Raw genomic sequence first — 22,112 nt, 5'->3', positions numbered from 1 at the left:
CGTGACTTCCCGTTAGAAGATAAACTAAACACATTACTTGGCGTGAGGTGAACTTTTAAAACGGCATAACGCAACTATCAGTGTCACACACATCATGGAGATGAGGTGGGTAAGGAAGGAGTAGTGGGGGTGTCTAGGCACCCATTAAAGGGCTAGGGGAGTGTCAACGGCCCAGGGAGCACAACACATGCCTTGTCCCAGGCGCAAGCAATCCACGCTGCGCCATAAAGATACACTGACTATGTGGAGATACTGATTGTCGCAGCCATTGCAGTGCATGCTCACTAGGTAGTTGCCTTATTGTACACTTTGGTGCTTCTTGCAAAAGAGAAATATAATTCATTTAACACTGGGAATGCCAGACCTGAACTTATGGTTATATGTAATGATAGCACAGGCGAAGTACAGTAATTGCTTAAAGGAACAAACAGTCCCACCCCTATAACAAGATGTTAAGTTGTTATGGGGCAGGAGTGTCCTTACACCTCCTTACCTTCAGGAGTTAAACCATGTGAAGCTCTGGTATCCTGTACCAGCCTTCCAGCTTCCATCCTTTTAGTATGAGAAAGCTTCAGCTCGGGGGCTGCTAATAGACTAATTACATACTATTACTCTCAATGGGCATCAGCAGCCGCTCTCAGTGTGTCAGCAGCCGCCCACCTTAACCTTCCTCATATTGCAGGGTAGGGAGGCTTGGGCCCCAACCATTTCCAAATGGTTCAACCACTGTAGGTAAGAAGGAGCCTGGACATCCAGTGCCTATAACAACTTGAAGGAGCTTAGCTCACCCCACAGCAACCATGGCATTAGTACAGTCCTTGTACCTGCAAACTCAACACGGACACAGGCTATTTATTGTGTAACTAATATGTTATAGTTAAATGGGAAAGTTCACTTCCAAGGGTTTTCACTGCATGTTCCACATCCATGTTTAGATAGGTTGAGATAGTTATAGATACTATCAGCCAATCTGTACTATTGCTGCTGTCTAATTATAATGTATATTAATATTGCTAATGGGGATGTGTAATGCCTGCATTAGTAATGGTGTCAAGCAGGATTGGGAACGTGGGTGCCTTGGGAACTATTTTGTCAGATTGCTCGAACACAGATAGCCTTAGTCGATGCTTAGTCTGCTCCTTTAATAGGTTTCCTTATCTCCTATATATTTAACATATACGGGTTAGTGAGGACTGAAATATAAAATTATTTATTTGCATCTATCCTGGAACACAGCAGTTTCATCTGGGCTCCCTGTCAATCATTGTTCTAAAACCAGACTTCACACTTGCCAATCAGCAGATGAGAAAAAAAACAGAGAGGAGGTAGAAACAGAAAAAGTTTCAATTTCTTCAACCTCCGTACAGTGTGTGTGCAGATTATGCCAAGGCTTATCCGGATTATATATATATATATAATATAATATATATATTTCCGTAATATACATTTAAAATAAAACAGAGCTTCGCAAGAAAAAACGAGTTATAGATTGTTCTCTGTATTGTATTCAATGGGATAATCTAGAAATAAGTCACTCTGCTCCTTTAATCTATACAACACTCTGTAACAAATGGCACAAATTGTGTTTATTCAATTGCCCATTTTACCCCCGAAACAAACTAACTTTTTTTGTTAAAGACTGAAGTAACTGGCTTATAATACAAATGAGTATTTTTAGCCCATATACAAACAGAAGCATCAAACCATGCAGACATTGTTCTAAATATTGCTGAAAGAAAATAAATCAGCTTGAATACACAAAAGGGAAGACTAGCAGCTGCTAAGGAACATCACGGTATACAAGACTGCTACTGAATGACACACAGCTTCTTCCTCCCCCAAGGACTACAAAAGCTGGTTTCAGTTCTCCGCTAACTCCGAGGGCTGGGGAAGATGCTTTAGTTTCAGCTTCACAATGACTCACCATATTCTCTCGAACGATAGTGCAGTCTGATCCTAGGCAGAAACTGTTAATGGTGTGGGTTTTAAATGTAAGAACTCTAAGTGCTATGGGGGATAGCTAAATCCATAGCGCACGTTCATCATTAAATGATTCCTTGTTTTTAGATGTCGCACACGCGTTGGGGAGATGTAAAATAAACACATTACTACAAACGCTAACCTAAACTCCATCCTTTTCTGGAAATAATGCGTTCATGAAAGGACTCAAAGATTGCATTAAAGGGAAACTATAGTGCTATAAAACCAAAGTTATATTCCTGGCACTATAGCTCCCTATAGTGCGTCCCTCCCTTGGCATTGGTTCAGGCTCCACCTCTGCTCCTCCCCAGCCGCCAGCAGGCAGGACCTAATGCGCATGCCCCGCAATCGCTCACATTTGGACTTCCTAGAACTTACACAATGCTTTCCTATAGAGATTTGGGTGTTACTGGATGTCTTTATGCATAGAGTGGGGACGTCCAACATCAGTTAGGCGACGAAAAGTCACCAAACCAATTGAAAGTCCCTTGGAAGTACATCACTTGAGGTGGAGCTAACCCACAAAGGTAAATATTGTAGTTTACCAAAAACTGCAATAATTAACGTTGCTGGGTTAAGGGACCTGGGACATTCCACCCAGACCATTTCAATGAGCTGAAGTGGTCTGAGTGCCTATAGTGTATATTGTGCCTTTAAATAGGAAACAAACTCTATTATAGTCATATATATATATATATATATATATATATATATATATCCATCCATGAGGGTGCAGCACTCACTCTCCCGGTCCTGTAGATGCCGGAGTGCAAAACCTCAGTTAAAATATAAAGTAGACGAAAAGTACACTCACAGGTCTTTGTAATGATCCCTTTTATTGTGTCAAAAATGTTTTGTACAACCGGGGTTCTGTCCATGTTTCAGTCCAACACAGGACTTTTTTCAAGTGATTGAGCACATCATTACTGCTTTATAAACTATACCAATTATACCATTGTTTTTATTCAATTCCCAACATAGTTCAATAGATAGACAAAACATACAAGCAAACAGTGTGAATGCTAGACAAGCTGTGTATTATACTATGACAGAAAAAGGCTTTGAATCCAGAATGGAAAGCAGACTAATGTACATTACACATCATACCCCAATGGGATCCAAACAGTTAAACTTCTGATTATAGCAGGAGAAAGAAGATTGATTATACAGATACTACAGAACAATCCTAATTATTCTATAGGGCAATTTCTACTTATTCCCTTAAGGACCAGTGACGGGTCTATGCAGTCATAGCAATCTGTTCTGACCTATTCCAAAAAGGAATGATCCACTCAATTTACGACTGCCAGGCAGATGAAGATGCCAGTATTAAACAAGTGAGACATTACAAGCTGGTATAAAGGCTTTAGGGACTAGGTTGCAATGATAGTAAAATAACATTTAGTGCTTAAAAGGTTAAATAAAATAAATCACAAAAAAAAAAAAAAAATTCTTTGTCTGTTAGTTAGTGAGTACATGTTTAGGGTTTTCTTTTAAAATTCATATAATCCGGCTTTGTACCAGATCTTGCCTTTGGCTGTTTGCAGAGGTGATTAATCTGATAATGGCTGATACTATAACTGGAAACTAGGTTGACTTTTTAAACTTTATTTGAGACACTGTGTCGTCAGCAAAGTAGCAGTGAACTGACCTGCACTCCCTAACCTGAATTGTTTCCATTCACAACCAGCACTGCTTGGCTAAACAAACTGTGTCTCTCTAAGCACAAACAGATTATATGGTCTGACGCACAAGAAACCAGTGTCTAATTATGGCTGGGAAAACTACATGTTAACTCGTACTCTTCACTTGCCAAGCAACAGTCTATCATTTAAGTACAACTACCTGCGGAGAAGTCACTTCATAAATAAATCATTATATATTTTGTTTTTTACTACATTAATTTTTGCAAATGATAGCACACACCTATCTTCAGTGTAAGTATCTGCCGTGGGGTACATATATATCCCATGATCCACAAAAAGTCTTGTGGACCTACTAGTATTTTTGGGATGACTGATAATCCCCTATTTGCAAAATGTAGGATGATTGGTGTACAATTATAAAAAAACAAAACAACAAAAAATAAAAAAAAGAGGTGAACACAATTGGATTTCAGACACCAGAAGAGCAAGTGATTGGAAATCCATTGACAATGATTACTATGAATAAATGTTGGACCAGTTTGTGATAATGGATTTATAGGGAACACTCCCATAATACCTGAATGATTCAAACAAAATTCTCTAAACGTGTAAACCACCTATGTGCTTTGGAGGGTAAAACAAAATATTTCCCCATCCTAACCACTGATAGTAATTGGATATTGATAGGAGGATGGATAGATAGTCACTAAACCTCTTTTCATAATAAATCTGCTATAAATAAAATAATATCCGCTATAGTACTAGTGTATAAATGTCCCGTAAATAGTGTATGTAAATAAAACCGTGCATTGACATTCCATACCAAGGTTCTAATACATTTTTTGCTATATCTGCTTAATTGGTATTTTAGTATTATATATCGTACATATCGGTAATGTTAAGAATAGGTGGCAACTAATAAAACATATAAAGTTCTGCAAAAATCTCTGCCTGAAAGGCTCTTTTAAAAAAAAAAAAAGAGGTTTAACCTTTCCTGAAGACAGGCTCAATTTGACTTTTTTTCCCATTTACAATGAAAATCAATTGTCATGTAAGCCTACTGCACTAAACGGCTATTTAACTCAACCACAAACCCTCAAGTACTCAAAGGGCCTAAGTTATTCATCTAATCTAAACTGCCATTGTCAAGGCCACAAAGTTCAATGTGTCAAACTAAAAAAAATAAAAATTGCGTTTATCAGCTTACTAAACATTATCTACCCTGCTTAACGTGAAAGCTGTACACATTTAAACAAGTAGATATTACATCAAATATTATATACAATAATATACACCAATTACCACTATAGTATAAGTAGTGATAGGGATGGTTAAAGGTTACTATAGATGTGCTGTTTATTAGAGTAAGCGTGTGGATTGGTTACGCCGGTTGATTGATTAAGCTTGGCAGATGGTCATATAAAGACAATTATCCTTATTTACCGTTTCTGCCATGGACAAAAGTGAGGAAACTTTTGTATCACCAATTTAAATCAGTGTATTATTTGTATGCAACAGTAACACTGGACACACAAATTAAAGACTATTCTAGGACTAAAGTGGTTAAAGAATTATAACAAAAAAGGCAAATCAGTTCGTGACAAACTGCAAACCTCCAGTTGGTTTCTTGGAACTGCAACTCCCATAATTGCCAGCTCAGGTGTGCAGACATTATGTGAGCTTTAAATCATATATCACTTGGGCCTACCGTACCTTTTCCTGAGATATGAATATAAATGTGCAAAGAGGGGGTAACACTTTGGTAACACTGAATGGGTTAAAAAAACGGATGGCTGTGTTAAATCATAGCACAGTCACCGGATCATTGTATATATTTCAACTTCTTACCCCGCCATTTTCAGCCAATCTTCATAAGCAGTTGAGGTGCATGGGTTAGCCATATATAGCAGTTAACATAATGAGCTTTACCAAATATCAACTCTCGCGCATGTGCACATAATCCTAATCACGATCGGACAGCATCAACATATTCTGAGCATTTAAAAAAATTAAATTGCAGTGGGGACGTAACACAGACAGCTCATTTATCCATGTGACAGATTAACAGACAGAAACAAGATGTGAAAAGAGCCATGTTCAAACGAGCTTACATGCCCTTAAACAACAGTGTACATATGAACATATGCAATTCATATTTCATTTTATATACCTGTATTTATTATTAGCAGCAGGCACATTTTTTGCCAAATTTTATTTTTAAGATTTCCAACTTTATGCAATAGGAGCAATAGCTACCAAGGAAAGGTGATGACAATTCCCAAGATGTACACAGTAACAGAAAGAGTTGTCAGAATGTACGATGCAGTGTATATAGAATGATGTGCGTTTTGTTTGAGCAAAACCTAATCGTTTACATATTACCATTTTCATAGCTAATTCAATATAAACACACATCATTAATTCAGACCTCATAGGGAGATTGGGCAAAGTTCATGTCCGTTTAATGACGGCAATAACATTTGCAAATGAAATACCGTTATGTCCAATTTAAATAATGTGCACTAGCACGCAAATCTATATTTCACATCTGCATGACCTGGAAGCAGATGGGATGGACATAATGTTTACTTTGACAAGAGACTATAAAATGTAGACTTGTCAGTGCATTAAACATCTCCAAACAAACCACTAAACCTTCTTTTGGATGCGCAGGCTTTGCATTATCAATTTCCTGTTGTATGAGATTGTGTATTTTAAAAATATATATTTTTAGCCATGTAGCAAATTTGAAATATGTACGTTTTTTTCTCTCCTGATTTAGCAATTTTGGCCTACATATTGCAGTATCTATAGTTTAGTGAAAACTCTGTAAATGTTCTTTTTGAGGCATATTCAAGTGAAGAAAAAGGAAAAACATAAAAGTTAACTTTTAGAAGTAAACGCATCTAAAGAAATAGTATAACCAAATGAAAATGAGCAGGTTAATAAAATACATCACTGGAAGAAGTAGAAGGATGCGTTCACAAAACAGAATACAAATCTGACCCTCATTAATTGCAATCTAAAGTATATGAAACAAAAGCAAACTGCTAGAGAAAGAATGTGTCCCTCCTGTTGCGAAGCTCATGGCAAACACAGAAAACTGTTTCTTTACCCACATGCAGGGCATTTAGCTCCTTCTCATTAAACCCTGACAATGCAAGGTAAAGGAACTGTACACACTGAGTTACAGATTGCTACTCACATGCAGTGCTATAAATAAACCTGCAGATGGTGCTGTAATCCAGACAGAAAAAAAAGACACAAAAAGCAAACACAAATTCATTTATTTGTGATCTATGAAAATCGGTTAAACCGAAGAGACAAAATACCAATTGCACATCAAACTAAATAGTAAGAGTCTTTGAAGAAGAAAATGAAAACACTCAAGCAACATTCTTCTCCACATCTACCTGTACACTCCTCAGTGAGATCTGTCAAATGCACATGACACTCATTTTATTCAGCCAAACATCATATGTTAGATGCTACAAAATCTAGACCAGTAGTTAACAAAACTTAGTTGCCCCCAATGCAGAACTACAACTCCCATAATTCTTTGTCTACTGTGAGGGTGGCAGAGCATCACAGGAATTGTAGTTCTACAGCAGTAGATTTTTTTAGGACATTATTTACCTCCCTTGACCTAGACCAATTCACTATTGTTTGAGAAAGAAAGGAGGCTTAGCTATATTAAAAACAGATATTGGTAAAATACATTTTTATTTCATTTCAGACTTTACACCTCTCCAGATTATTATTACATAACTATAATTTAAATGTTTAACGACTCGTATGCAAACTAAAATACAAATAAAAATTAATCAAAAATGCATTTGCTAGAAGGTACATGATGTCTAATCAAACAGGTTTCTAAAAACTAAAACAAAACAAAATTCCACAAAACAAAATCCATCACAAGCACAAGTTACATTGCTCAATAAAATACAAGTTATACGTTAAACACGAACTTTGATGTTAAGATAAGATTACTTTTCAGCTCAGAGCCAAAGACATTCAACGTTCTTTGTAAACAGCACATTTAATATTACACATACCGTAATTTCAAACCTAAAACTATAGATCATTGTGAGAAATGAAGTGCAACAATCCTCCCCTGTGTATTGTATCGTTATTCCTTATTTCATTTTCTATAGCAAGCAAGTCATAAAAGCAAAAAATAGAAAAAAAAAATTACAAATAACATTTAAAAAACAAACAAACCATATTTGCCAATGACACGTGTGTGAACTATATTACCTCTGTAGACCTACTAAATATGTATGTATCATTTAAATGTCAATATGAAAATTGGTGCTGTTACATGTTTTGGTCGCCCTGTCATTTCTGATATATATATATATTTTTGTTAGTCTAGAAGAAATCATTTGTTGCCGTGTACAGCTTCTCCTGAATTAGACACAACTGTTAAAATGTAAATTGCAAAACTATTTTTAGCTACTGGGAAGCAAAAAAAAAAAAATGATATTCCTGGTCTCGGGGAAAAATGATTTGAAGCATTGTGTTCATTTTGTTTATCAAGCAGCTATTCAGCCTCTAGTGGGGCCCAAGTGCTTATGCAAGCAAATGCTTTTAAGAGTGCCTGCAGCTGCTGCTCCTGCTTCCAGGTAAACTGCAGGTTCAGAGCACAGCTGCCCAGGGCTGTAGAAACCATTTGCGCTCCATCTGGAAGCAAGGTTAGAAATTGATTTCAAACTACAGTTTCATCTTTAGAGCAAGAACCCAGAAGAAAAACAATAATCAGAAACTTGGGTGTTAAGACTAAGCACCTAGGCTGTGTACACGGTTCCTGTGGTACCGCAGACAACGCTAGATGTTCTGTTTAGATGCAAGAGTGATGACTCATCCTATTGCACCTGCGCCCATGTGTTAAGTATTGCCAAATAAAAGCCCTACATCCATTTACACAACAAAGAGATGTACCCCGCAAGGCAGCGGAGCGCTCTCGCTCTCCCCCTCCCTCCCTGCTCATTTGTTCTAATCCAGAAAAAAAAAAAAAAATTCTTCAGTGTAGTGGGATTTTTAGTTCACGTGGATTTTTAAATGTTGATTCATTTACAAACAATTTTACTCCTTTAAAGAATAAAGCATATTTAATACCACAAAACACCCCTATAGCAATAGATTATCACAGCCATTAATTTTTATTTTTTTTTCCGCCAAAACCCTTCCAACCTTTTTCCATCAAAGCCCTTTATTCTCTAAGGATATATTTTCCAGCAAAGAGGGATCAACAAACTAGTTGCTTGAAAGCCTTCCTGATGCTAGACTGAAGTTAGGAAAAGCTTAATGAAAGCTTTAAAATCCACTAGGGTTTCACACTGAGCATCTGACTTGGTGATTTATGCATATTAATAACCTAAACCCTACCGAGGCAAGCTGAGCCGTACGTGTCCTCCGAATCCTAATGTCTTCAGCTCCACTGGGATTATTACAAATGTAAATTTCCAAGATTCTTGGCTATTAATCTCTGTCTGTCCTCCTGCTCAGCAACATAATGACTAATTAAACATCAAAAGACCTGTACAGGAGATCTTCTTTGACAGCTCCTGGCCCTGTTCTCCTCCCATGAGAGGAATTCAAATGACAGGGACAAGGGGGTGAGAGCATATAACTGTGCTACAAATCATTGCCGTGAATCTAAAAACTAAACATCAAACGTGGATTTCGACCTAATGAAGCACTATCATTGATCAAGACAGTGAGTTTATGGTCACTGTAGAAAACCAGTTTAAATAATGATTGTGGTGACCTGTAAGCATAGCCCTGTGAGTCCAATTTATTTCCCATAATAATTTTTAACAATGTAGTACTTACGGAAGAAGGCAAGCCAGGGGGAACCTTTCTTATTTTCTTTGTTTGCACAGGATCTGCACATACGAAAGAAAAAAAAAATAAATATGACATGAGCTAAGTTGTTAGTGTTAGCAAGGAAACCAGCATATATGGCATGGCCGAACTGATGCTTCTACTTAGTACAAATACAATTTAGCTATGTTGTTTTACATATAGAGAGGCTACAAAAATGATTTTACTAAATTAATCTTGCATGTATATTAAACATATCAAACTTTTTTTCCCCCCATTTACCAACTTGTAAAAGGTTTAATTTCTGTGTCTAGCTCATTTGAGCAGGGTCCTCTTCAACCTATCGTTCCTGTAAATTTTCTTGTAATTGTCCTATTTATAGTTACATCCCCCCTCTCATAATATTGTTAAGCGCTACGGAATCTGTTGGCGCTATAATAACAATAATAATAGTACTTTATCTGTGAAGCCATATTAACCTCGTGAGATATACTAGGCTAGATTATATTCGGGTGCTTATCAATGTTGAGGTTGTGTTTTTTTAAACTCTTTTAAAATCAATTAAAAATGCCAGACCTGTATGAGCGAGCTTCATTAACACTTGTAGAAACCACTATGTGCAGATTATTATAAGAGATCTTTTAATACACTGAAGTCTACAAAGAGAATAAACGAAGATGATAAACACCTCTGCAATTAAGGCAAGGCCCTATTTTGCTCTAGTCACTAGATTTGAGGTGTCTAGGTTATTTTTAGTGGTCACCAGGTTTTTCATTTCATTAGAGGCAGAGATGTAGACATGTGAGCATCATTTAACAATCCTGCATTTCATTTAATAAAATAATATATGTCATTAAATTATACTGTTTACTAAAGGACCACAAAATTTTATGGAGTTATGATATATTTTTGACCATGGCTTCTTTAGTAGAAATATACCAGTCTTGTGAACCTCTCAGAGGTTTGCATATGTATCAGTGCTGGGCATGTTCATAGTAGGGTTTTACAGCTTCATAAACTTGCAGCGGTCCTGTATTTATCTCACTCTACCCTTGCAGGGCAGAAGTTAAACGTTGACGTGGTGGAACACCTCCAAACTTTGATCAAGAGGGAGAGTTACAGTTCTGCCATATGCTCAATAAATGGGAGCTTCTGGTGCATGTATGTTCTGAGCTAACAGTCGGCCTATAAAAGTCAATACAATCAGAGCTGTCCTGGTCCAATAAAAAAAAAAAAAAACCTGGGACACTGGAAAAAGGATTGAATTCTTAGTTCCAATTTAGCACAGCACACTAAATGGATCTCTTTGATTTCTATCAATCAAATCATATGATTATTTGTAATAATTATTTTGGTATCTCTAAATGATAAATCTAGCAAGAACTTCAATGCTGCTTAATTTCCCCTTCTCTAGCAGCATCCTATATAGACCATTCCTTTCTCACAATTTTATTTTGAAAGTATCCACAGTTTGTTCGTGTAATCTATTGTTTAGTTTTAGAAGAAAAAAATTAAATAATTTCATAAAGAAAAAACCAAGCAGACTAAGCTGTGACATGGTGTTTTCACTAACAAGTTCTGTTCTCTATTAATAGCCAAAATAACTGTGTTTCCATTTACAACATGTGTAAAGACACATTATCCTCAAACTAAATTGGGCTCATTGGGCATGGTTATAAAAGGGCTCATTGGGCCACTAGTTTATAAAAGGACCTTAAATAGATTTATATCTGAGAATATCAAAAACGCACATTCCTTAGCACAGGAAAAACATTTATCCATCCAAATAACGCTATATATACACATTGGTTTTAAAAGGACAAATGAGAACAGACTGAGCAGTCGAGGCCATGCTCTGTACAAAAGTTACAAGCCTACCACGTGTAGTGAAAAATATAGTTTGAATATGAAGAACCACTACTGGTCTACTTTGCCTATTTCTTTTGGGCTCCACAAATCCCAGACGCCAGGTCCCCATGGAGACTAGAAATTTTGCCCGGGCACCTGCGGTTTGCCAGCAATTTAGTAAACGTGGCCGCCGGAGCTTTGAAGGCGGCCTGAGCAGGGAATATTGGAGCCGGGGAGCATGGAGGCGGCCGGCTGAGGCAGCATGGAGCCGGCCGCCCTGAAGAGGATGGAGGCGGGAAGCTGAGGCAGCATTGAGCTGCCTGTAGCTCCTCTCTGCTCCCTCGCGCTGTCTAATGATGCCGGGAGCCAGAATATGACGTCACTTCGGCCCCAGCATGATTACAGAGAGCAAGAAGGAGCAGAGAGGAGCTGCAAAAAGATTACTGCTCCCTCACAGGCAGGAAGAGAGCAGCCCCACTGGACCCCATGGAAAGATCCACTCAGCTCCCCCAAAAGCTAGAGAGGCTTAGTGGGGGTCAATTAAAACAAAAAATGTAAGTATGTGTGTGTGTGCCTGTCAGAGTGAGTGTGTGTGAGCTTGTATGTGAGCCTGTCAGCGTGTGTGTGTGCAAGCCTGTTGTCAGCATGAGTGTGTATGTGAGCCTGTCAGAGTGTGTGCGAGTGTGCGTTTAGGTACCTGCCCCATCCAATCGCATGAGGAAGGTGTTTTTACTCCCCTTTTTCCCACACCGTGCCAGTTTTGCCGCAGCTGGTCCCACCTCCATGGCTGAGATTATCAATCTTTATGATCTCAGCTAAACCAATGCTTTCTTAAGGGAGGATTTTGTGCATGCACAGCAACTGTGCCAATCCGCATCTCCTCATAGAGATGCAATGAATTAATTAATCTCTACGAGGAACATTCAGCACCGCCATGCAGAGCTTGGAGGCACTGAACGTGGGTGTTGCACATGGTGCAGCAGTGACCCAGGACTCTCTGGTGGCCATCTGAGTGACTGTCACTAGAGGTGTTACTAAGCAGCAATGTAAACCCTGCCTTTTCACTGAAAAGGCAGTGTTTATAATGAAAAGCCTGCAAGGACAGGCTATAGACACCAGAACAACTACCTCAAGCTATAGTGGTTCTGGTGAATATAGTGTCCCTTTAAGAATTGCATTTTTTTCTCGTTGAAAATGACTGGCTCCTAACTTTTTTTTATCTGGCTCCTAGACTCCAAACAAATTTGTCAAGCCCTGCTGTACATAATGTTGCCTAAATATTATTGGGATAAAATAAAACCTCTAATGAGGGTTTAAAAAAATAAAAGATTCCACAGGATGAAATGAAAGTATAATACTATATAGATATAAATCTTAAGGGCTTTGATAAGCCAAATGCAATAATAATAATAATAATAATAATAAAAAAAAAAGATATAGTATGAAAAACCTACAAACAAAATAGCCATCAGCGTTATTTTAAAACAAAACAAAAAGCATTGTGTCTTTGTAGTGGCAAATGAAGTAGGTCTATCTAACACTGCCTGTTTTGATGACAATGCACGACAAGGAGACAGTCACTGACCGACATTTTACTTTTGTTATTTTTGTTGCGTAAACAGGAATCTATCAGTCAAATTATTATAGGTGAGGGGTTACTTGCTACAACAGGAATCGAAAAGAGGGTAAGAGATTTTTATAAATTGTAGGTTAAAATAGCTGAATCTTTAAAAGTCTCAGCTAATTTTCTACCTTTGCTAGGCTGGCCTAAATTGAACAATTCCCTGGGCAATTCTTAGTGAATGAAGAGCCCACTCCTCCCACTCCAAATGGCAGTGTTGAAAGAGTTACAATAGCTAGAGGGATGCTGCATGTAACCTTGAGGAGTTTTCACAATCAGTTATGCTGAAAAGAAATGTTTGCTTAAGATCACTGTACGGAATCTGCAGTGTCGGACCAAAAAGGAACTAGTCATGATTTATTTTTATGTTTGAAGCAAAAGGTGTGAGTCAGAATTAGGGGTTACAATTTGTCCATTTCAATGCACATGGCGCAAGAGAAATTGAGGGGTGTGTTGTCAATATGCTAGGGAGCATGATTTAGGTGTGCATATCATAACTTGGGAATATCTGCATATGTCTTACAGCAATGGGTGCTTTCATTATTAACAGGGACTGGAAGATAATGCTATGTTTGTATGAGGAAAGTGAACTGGGGTTTGTGTTACGTATTGTTTAGCAATGGCAGCTGTGTGCCACTGACAATCTGACAAAAGGGGACACCAATAATTTCCAGCATCAAAATTCTGAACAAGATCATTTTACACCTAGCATTTCCAAATCGACAGGTTAATTCACTTCTAAAAAGAATTCTTCTGAACAAATCCCAGTGTGTTAACTGCCTGGTCTAAACAAACACTTCCAGACTTCATTAAAATGTCCGAAGAGAAAGGGAACATTGTCAACGAGTTATAGAGTGCAAATTGGTGCTATAGGGATTTCTTCTTAAATGTGGAATGATAGAGCTGTGTTCTGCGTTTAGGAGAGTGTTAACAACACATGAAAGCTGTCCATACAGAATGCAGTTCACCTTTATGCCAAAGCTGGTTATGTAATATGCTTTGTACCGACCCTATAAATATGAATGACATCACATGTATTATCTCTAAAGCTTTTTTCCAATCAAGGTCAGTGATTTAATCTCTGGTCTTGTTTTAATAGGTTTCTGTTCTCTTCTGTTTCACGACAATGCCTGGACATACAGATACATCTGAATCAGCACAAATATAATGGGCATTGATACTACATCTGCCGTCACATTCTATGTTTCATTTAAAAAGTAAACTGTAGTATTGATAAGAAGATGAAGAAATATGAAGGAAATAATCAAGGTGTAAGAGCAATTGAAAACATTCTGCACAATAATGTCAAGTTAAAGGGATACTATAAGTGCCACGAATACAAAGCACTATATCTCCTTTCCTATGGGGAAAAATCTGACACTGGATGTCTTCATGCAGAACGTGAGGACGTCCAGCGTCAGATACCGAACCAAAAGTCTGTTTGTATGGAGGAAAAGCCTCCAGTTGCTGTCTGTGAGACAGCCACTAGAGGCAGACTTAATGCTGCAATGTTTAACATTGCAGCACTAAGGGTAATAGGGACACTGTACCTAGACCACTTCAGTGAGCTTAAATGGTCTGGATGCCTATAGTGATCCCTTTAATAGAGATCTATGTTATGCATAGACAAAGAAAAGGACAATATCAGTTATACATTATTACATTGTACTATCTTTTACATCTACGGTAATCCACTAACCTCTCTAACAAAATAACATGGCACTCATTCTGCCAAGGATAAACAAGGAATGTAAAGGGACATCAAAGGAATTGCTAAATAATGATTTATTTATTTTTTTTTGGGGGGGGGGGGGGGGGGGGGAGGGAGAAGGGCATTAAATGCCAGATTCATGTCTTTTGTAGAAAGGGCCTCAAAACAACATTTCCATCCCTTAATACAAAAAAAAAAAAAAATTGCATTCTTATCAGAAAGAAATGCAGTACAGAAGTTTATGAGAAGTACATGTCTTGCTAGCCTGTTAAATATTTCCACAGATGAGAAACAGCCAGCAGGTTAACACTTAAGTACAGCTCTGTTATACAAATCTTTACAGTATTGTAATTTATTATTTATCTTAGAAACACCTCCTGTGATGAGGGGGTTCATGGGAAAGAAAGATACAGAGCTGCAACTGGAATCAGTTGAAAGACCAGGAAGAGCTGATTGCCAATACTAATAGCAGAAGCTACAGATCCTAGGGAGTGCAGCAAACAGGGGATAATGACATGTACCTTCACAATTTAATGTATTAATCAACGTGCAGTGTCCCATCACAGGAGCACACATATGCTAACCTGGTACGGTCAGCTGAAGTCAACAGAATAGCAGAAATGGCAGGTAATAAAAAAATAACGATGTCCCATCATGTTTTGCAGAGCTCACATTTAAATACGGAGACCGTGTTATATTAGACGATTGTATGGGTTTGCTGTACCGCTCATGCAGAGAGATATTGCTGGAATTTCGATTCTAGACTGCCCGTACGGGTAGGATCAGTCTTGTATGCTACAGATAGGTTCTCTCTGTAATGGCAGAAATTAGCAAAGACTATTTTGAGTCCTGAGCGGGGATTTACCGAAGGGCAAGCACTGAGTTTCTCTAAGCTTTTGTCCATTCTCAGAGTTCTCATGTTCTCTGTTTTTTTTTTTTTTTATATTAAAGAGACACTACACAGTGGCATTACCACTACACAGGGGTATATGATGGTATTAGTACTGCAGCTGTTGTAAGCACAGATTAGGTTTACCTTTTTACACGTGCATACATGCATCTAGCATTATGCAAAATCAAGATTTTTCCACAATGTTCTATTAGATGCTTTATAATACTCTAGTGTCACTTTAACATGATATTTGTGTAAAAAAAAATGTTACTTCTGCACAGTCTCCTCTATTTCCTTTATGAGGACACTGCAGGTTTGTAAAAGACAATAACTACCTGCATATCTTTAACTTGCAATGGGAAATAATACTACTAGGGGAATGTACAGCTTTATCATTTTGAATGGATTAAAATGGTTCTGCATGTGCAATACGGGCACTCACAGCAGCTAATTACTTTTAGAGACAAGTAGACATCACAAAGGAACGAATGAGAGCCTACAGTTTCTGACTTCAGGGAACAACACTGGAGGTTTAGCAGAGCCAAGTGAATGCTGCAGGTGATTGACAAAGAGAAATGCCTTTCCACCACCATTGACATTTCTTTTTTAATACATGTTATTTTTAATGCATTATCTTTATAATGCATAAAAATGGAGGGCATGTACTATCATTAAGTAGATTTCTTGACCATTTATTCTCTTCAGTTATTTATTGTGTGCTTCTATCCAACAGTATGTGCCGTGCAAGTAGGAGAAAATCAATATAACACTGAAAACTGTAGGTGCTTTAGTCCTTTAAGCTTTAATTTAAAGAATGGGGGGGGTGGGGAGGGGGTGAAACCAGATTTTTAAACAGCCTGCCTTATAATAATCTTTATTGCATCTTACTGGGACAAAGCTTTATGTGACTGCACTCCTAACTCTGGCACACAAATGCACCCAAATATAGGGAGTGACACTAGGGTTTTATAATAACTAAATAAAAAGATACAGGGAGCCCATGAAATTTCATGAAATTGATGATTGCTTGTATTATTAATCTTTAAATACAGACTCATTAATATTTTAACACAGTGACACAATATAAGACTATAAGAAATGAGCCAATCATTCATAACCACCATTACATGATATAATGGAGCACCCCATAGTTCAATGAGGTTCCCTGATTAGCTTCCATCGCTGCTTGGCAGCACCATCTCCAAATCCCTGCATACATTTGGAAAGATGTGGATTTTGAATATGTAATTTATTATTTTCAAGTGGTTTAGTTAATTTACAATACTATTTAAAAAGAAGAATGCACTATAAAACACTACGAATATAAATTGTTTATTTATATTTATTTTTACAAAAATTATTGTTATTCTAAATTATGACTTGACTAACTCAGGATGCAGGCGGAACATAGTAACACAATCATTGGACCTTCCACCCAAACTCTGCTTCCCTGTAAGTAAAAATAATAATAATAAAAAATACACAACAAATCTCACTAAATTAGCTCACCCGCCATAAAACGGTTTTCTTGTTCCTTTTTGCTGATCACTAAGGTCAGTACCTACACATACAGCATTATCTGTTGTGTCAGTGGTGGAATGGGATACCTTGGGGACATTTGTAAACAGAGCTGCACACAGTCACTGGGAGGTTCGACCTAGGCCCATGTATATCGCCACTGGCTGCAATATGCTCCGATGGAGTACACTAACCTGCCTTTACAATCTTTTTAAAGTGGGCTAGTCGATGTAGCAAAGTATATATACACACAATATTGGATACTAACCTATTGCTGGTGTATCCTGTAAGGGCCTCCGGCGTGGGTTTGATGCAGAGAATGGAAAGTATGGACTTCCTGGTTTCCCAGAGGATGGGAGCTGTCCAGAGCTTCCCAGTCCAATGTCTGCTCGAATAAGACTGGGCTGCAAAACAGAAGCAAGCTATTAACGCCCATACAACAAAAAAAGTAAAGTCACAAACACATCTTTGAAGGTGGATATATTTGCAAATAAACGAAAATAATGCTCAATCCTTCCAGATGAGGTTCTGTACTCTAACTCTTAAAAGTAAAGTATAACGTTTGTGTGTTTATGTTAGGAAGACTGGAGAAGCAAACAAAGAGTTAGATTTTTGTGAGTTCCTTGTTCTTTTTATTGAAGCATTCATTTCAATGTGGTAAAATGCTGTATGACTGCTGATATCTACCCTTAATGAGATATTGTTTGTTGGTTGATATTGCGGCAGATTAGAGCAGCTGGTATGAGCATTCAATGGAAACGCTTGTAATCCATTATACAGATATTTGTTGTTTTGCAATGTAATATACCTGAAGGTTTTAATTAGCAGGCCCTCTCTATACATGGGCCATATTTTCAATTGCACAAAAAACAACGCTTCTGCAACAATACATTAGTGGTTTATGTTCATCTACAGTTTTCACTCATACTGACCTGAACAGAAAAAGTGTTTTTGTTTTATTATGTAAAATAAATAAAAATGTTCAACGCATGTTACAGCATTTTTATGTACTATTAATGGGACAAGATGGATGGCAGATGATCAATTTCACCAGATATTCAGACTGGTCAAAGGCCCATTTATGCGCATTCGGATCTGACGTCGGCAGGGGGAGGAGAGGTCACCAGCACCAAGGGAGCCCGGCGCGGGAGAAAGGTAAGTGAATGAAGGGGTTTTAACTCCTTCAGCCCAGCGGGAGGGGTGCCCTGAGGGTGGGGGGGGGGGGGGGGGATCTAATGACTCTATAGTGCCAGGAAAACTAGTTTGTTTTCCTGGCAGAATAGTGGTCTTTAAGGGCCGAAATGTTGTTGTACACCAAGCATGCCAAACCCAAAGTCTAGCACGGGCCACATAAACAAGGTTTAAGTTTATGTGGGCTGCAGGAAAAAAAATATATATATATATTTTTTATGGAAACGTAGGTTTATTTTGAAAAGAACGGTATAAAAAAAAAAAGAAAAAAACAGCATCCCCCTCTACTAAACCACAGCACCCCACTCTACTAAATCCCAGCCCCTCCCCCCCATATACTAAATCCCAGAACCCCCCCTCTAGCCAACAAGCAGACTCTACTCACACACGCTGCCAGTATCCGACTCCGGAGTCCAGCCTCTTGTATACCCCAAATGTCGCAGTCCGCACCCTGTGCCAAATCTGATCCTCCCCCTACTTCTTGAAACTCTGTGATGGTGGAGCACGTCAATGTCAAGTCGGAATGTGACGTGGTGTTGCGTGCCTCCATGCACCTCCAGGTACTCCACTGTCCAGTCACCGCCCATGCAACACTGACCAACACACACACACAGACACAGACAGACTCGCTGACAGTCACAGACTCACAGACACACACAGACACAGACTCGCTGACAGGCAGACTCACTGACAGACACACACACACACATACACACTTACAAATTCTTGCACACACATCATTTTCTTTATTGCTCCCGACCTTTGGGAGCTGATATGGGGCCTCTCCCGGGTGTCCAGTGGAGATCTTCTATCTGCTCCTCAGTGCTCCCTTGTGCGCAGTTTAGGGATGCCGGGTGCCGGAATATGACGTCATATCCTGCCACCCGGCATCCCTACAGATGGCACACGCAAGGGAGCAGTGAGGAGCAGGAACACTGAGTTCCCTCGCTGGCCCTCCTCCTCTGGCCAGGTAAGTGTTAGCAGAGTAGGCACCATGTGGAGAAAGCAGGTACTTACTCTGCTTTCACACCAAGCATGTACTCGCGGCTTGCCGGACCGCAAAGATGTCCATTGTGGGGCGCGAGTTTGACATGCTTGTTGTACACTATTACTGAATAAAGTCTGTCTATATGAAGAAACTACTGGGCTTCTTTTGAACTTTGCAGCATGATTTTGGGGCTTTGCCATCTCCTCCCGGAGCACCTCAATAGAAATACTCCCTAAGTCTGTGTGAGCAAGTCAATGATCCATAAACAACCACAATAAATTAGCACAGACTTGCTTGCAGTTTAAATGTTTTGCCACAGAGCTGAGTAGCCATGATTGTCTAACAACTAACAAGGTTATTCACAAAAATGAGAATTCAAAGTGAATTTCAAATTTAAGGTAAAAATAGCAGAGCAAGGGAAAAAATAGCTATGCTTTCACTTTAGCTACTTCAGTTTTAATAATTTGTTTTCTTTCTAGTCAAAGAGTTAACAATATTTAGCCATATCTATTCAGCCATCAATGGAAGACAGTTAGATTAGGACTTTCCTTAAAGGAACACTATAGGGTAAACATGTATTCGTAACCCTGCCTGATCTGCTTGTTTGGCTGACATCATCAGAAGTGGTGGTCTGAGCCAATCACAATGCTTTCCCATAGGATTGGCTTAGACAGTCACAGAAGCAGATAGAGGCAGAGCCAGCACAGGCCAAACACAGCCCTGGCCAATCAACATCTGAATCAATGCATCTCTATGAGGAAAGTTGAGTGTCTGCATGCAGAGGGAGGAGACACTGAATGGTGCAGCACTGCAAGTAGTTGAGGAGTGGCCAGTGAAGTTATCACTAGGCTGTAATGTAAACACTGCCTTTTCTCTGAAAAGACAGTGTTTACAGCAAAAAGCCTGAAGGTAATGATTCTACTCACCAGAACAAATTCAATAAGCTGTAGTTGTTCTGGTGACTATAGTGTCCCTTTAACTATCATTAATGTTATGCCAGAGAGAGAGATCAGTCAGATGTTTACAACACATATTTAAAGTGCCATCATGAGTGGAAAGGAACAGAGATTAATAAACACATCATCCTTTAAATAAAGCTTACCTGATTACTTAAATTTTTACATTGCATATCTCTGTGAGAGCAAAATAACAAATTACCGCATACAGTGCTCTATTTGCTAGACTTTTTTTTATTTTAAATCAATCAAGTTTGAAATTAAAGGGAATCTATAGTTCCAAATATTATTTCTGGAGTATAGGTTCTGTCCACCTACTTAAAATAAAAAAAAGCTTTTCAGTGCTGGAAAACCCCACCACCACCTGCTCCACCAAGGATGTCAGCATACCTGCTGACACTTCATATTCTCCTCCAGTCCATTGTTTATCATAGAGAAGCAAATGGACTGGGGGTACACATGCACAGCCAAGAGCCGTGCTTCTCAAATCCAATGCTGCTATTAGCAGCATTTATTTCCCAGTTTCACTTGGTCTGGAGAAGGAACATCCACTAGGAAGGACAGACAGCATCTAGTGGTGGATATAACTCTGGAAAGTAAACACTGCAGCAAGAACTGCAATGTTTTAGATTGCAGGGTTGATAGGACAGGATGAAAGCTGGTGCTCACCATATTTTGCTTTTTAACTTATTTGGATCTAAGAGAAACAAAGGAAGAGTCCTAGAAGGCATCTATATAACGGAATAATACTCGCCTCTCGAGGATGGATACTTGCTGACATGATACTAAGCTCTCAATTCCTAGGGGAAATTCTGTCTTAAGTTGGTAAACTGCTTAAATCACCATGACACCTGCCAAAAGACCGAGATTTAAACTGACGCCTTCTAGCAAGCCAAGTACTCTGAAACATGGCCCGTGGAAGTGACACAAAATCATTTCACTTTTGGTTAACAAGAGCTCATTTTTCATTGCGGAAAAAAACAACAACAAATAACGAATGTTGAAACGGTGTTTGAGAAAAATAGTGACAAATACCAATGAAAAAAACAAAACAAAATATTCTGTCAGAAACCAAAAACAGAACCCATATTTCCTCAATTAAAATAAACCCTGAAACAAAGACTTGCTGTGTTCCACTTGTAAATTGAAAAATTTAGAAAAATATATAAAACATGTATGTGTCAGTCTGAGCTCTAAGGATCCTGGGTACAACATTCATAGAACCTTTAAGATATTGTAGTAGATCAGCTAAGCATTTGATGCTTTAACCCCTTCAGGACGGAGTCAATAGTGCACGTTCTGCTCAAAACAAAACCTAAACAAAAACTGGAATTTGCGCTATATGTCTGTTCACCCGTAGTTCCCCTCTTTCATATTATATGCACCCACACTTATTATATATCATTTTGTTCAGGAGAAACAGGGCTTTAATCTATCATTAACTATTCATATATGGAACATCATTTATTATGAATAAAAGTAAAAAAAATGTGAGAAAATAAGATTTTTTTTTAAATTTGCATTTCCGTCTGACATTTTAACTGTGAATGTCATAACACTGTTAGGTTTTACTGCAAAAAAAATGCACATATTTGTAATCAGCGATGTCTCACGAGTACAAATGTACCCCCCATTAACAGGTTTTATGTTGTTTTGGAAAGTTACAGGGTCAAATATAGAACATTACATTTTCAAATTGAAATTTGCCAGATTGGTAATGTTACCTTTGAGACGGTGTGGTAGCCCAGGAATGAGAATTACCCCCATAATGGCATACCATTTGAAAAAGTAGACAAGCCAAGGTATTGAAAGTGGGGTATGTTTAGTCTTTTTTAGTAGCCACTTAGTCACAAACACTGGCCAAAGTTAGCGTTCATATTTGTTTTTGTGTGAAAAAAGCAAAAAACGAATATTTGGCCAGTGTTTGTGACT

The 22,112-nt window shown here is 38.3% G+C and overlaps 1 protein-coding gene across 7 annotated transcripts in view; it reads right to left on the bottom strand.

The window, feature by feature from the left end:
• The window catches only part of TCF12 (transcription factor 12), a 214,295-nt gene that overhangs the window by 41,256 nt on the left and 150,927 nt on the right, over positions 1-22,112 (bottom strand). For all 7 annotated transcript variants that reach the window (XM_063449090.1, XM_063449091.1, XM_063449097.1 and 4 more), the window contains exons 7-8: positions 17,314-17,449; positions 9,465-9,517 (exon numbers count right to left, since the gene is read on the bottom strand). In XM_063449090.1, coding sequence (XP_063305160.1) covers positions 9,465-9,517; positions 17,314-17,449 — 189 coding nt within the window. The remainder of the gene's footprint in view (positions 1-9,464; positions 9,518-17,313; positions 17,450-22,112) is intronic.

The sequence above is a fragment of the Pelobates fuscus genome, chromosome 3, assembly GCF_036172605.1.
Source record: "Pelobates fuscus isolate aPelFus1 chromosome 3, aPelFus1.pri, whole genome shotgun sequence".
NCBI lineage: Eukaryota > Metazoa > Chordata > Amphibia > Anura > Pelobatidae > Pelobates > Pelobates fuscus.
Note: the sequence above shows the minus strand (reverse complement) of the source record. Positions and strands in the feature narration are given on the sequence as shown.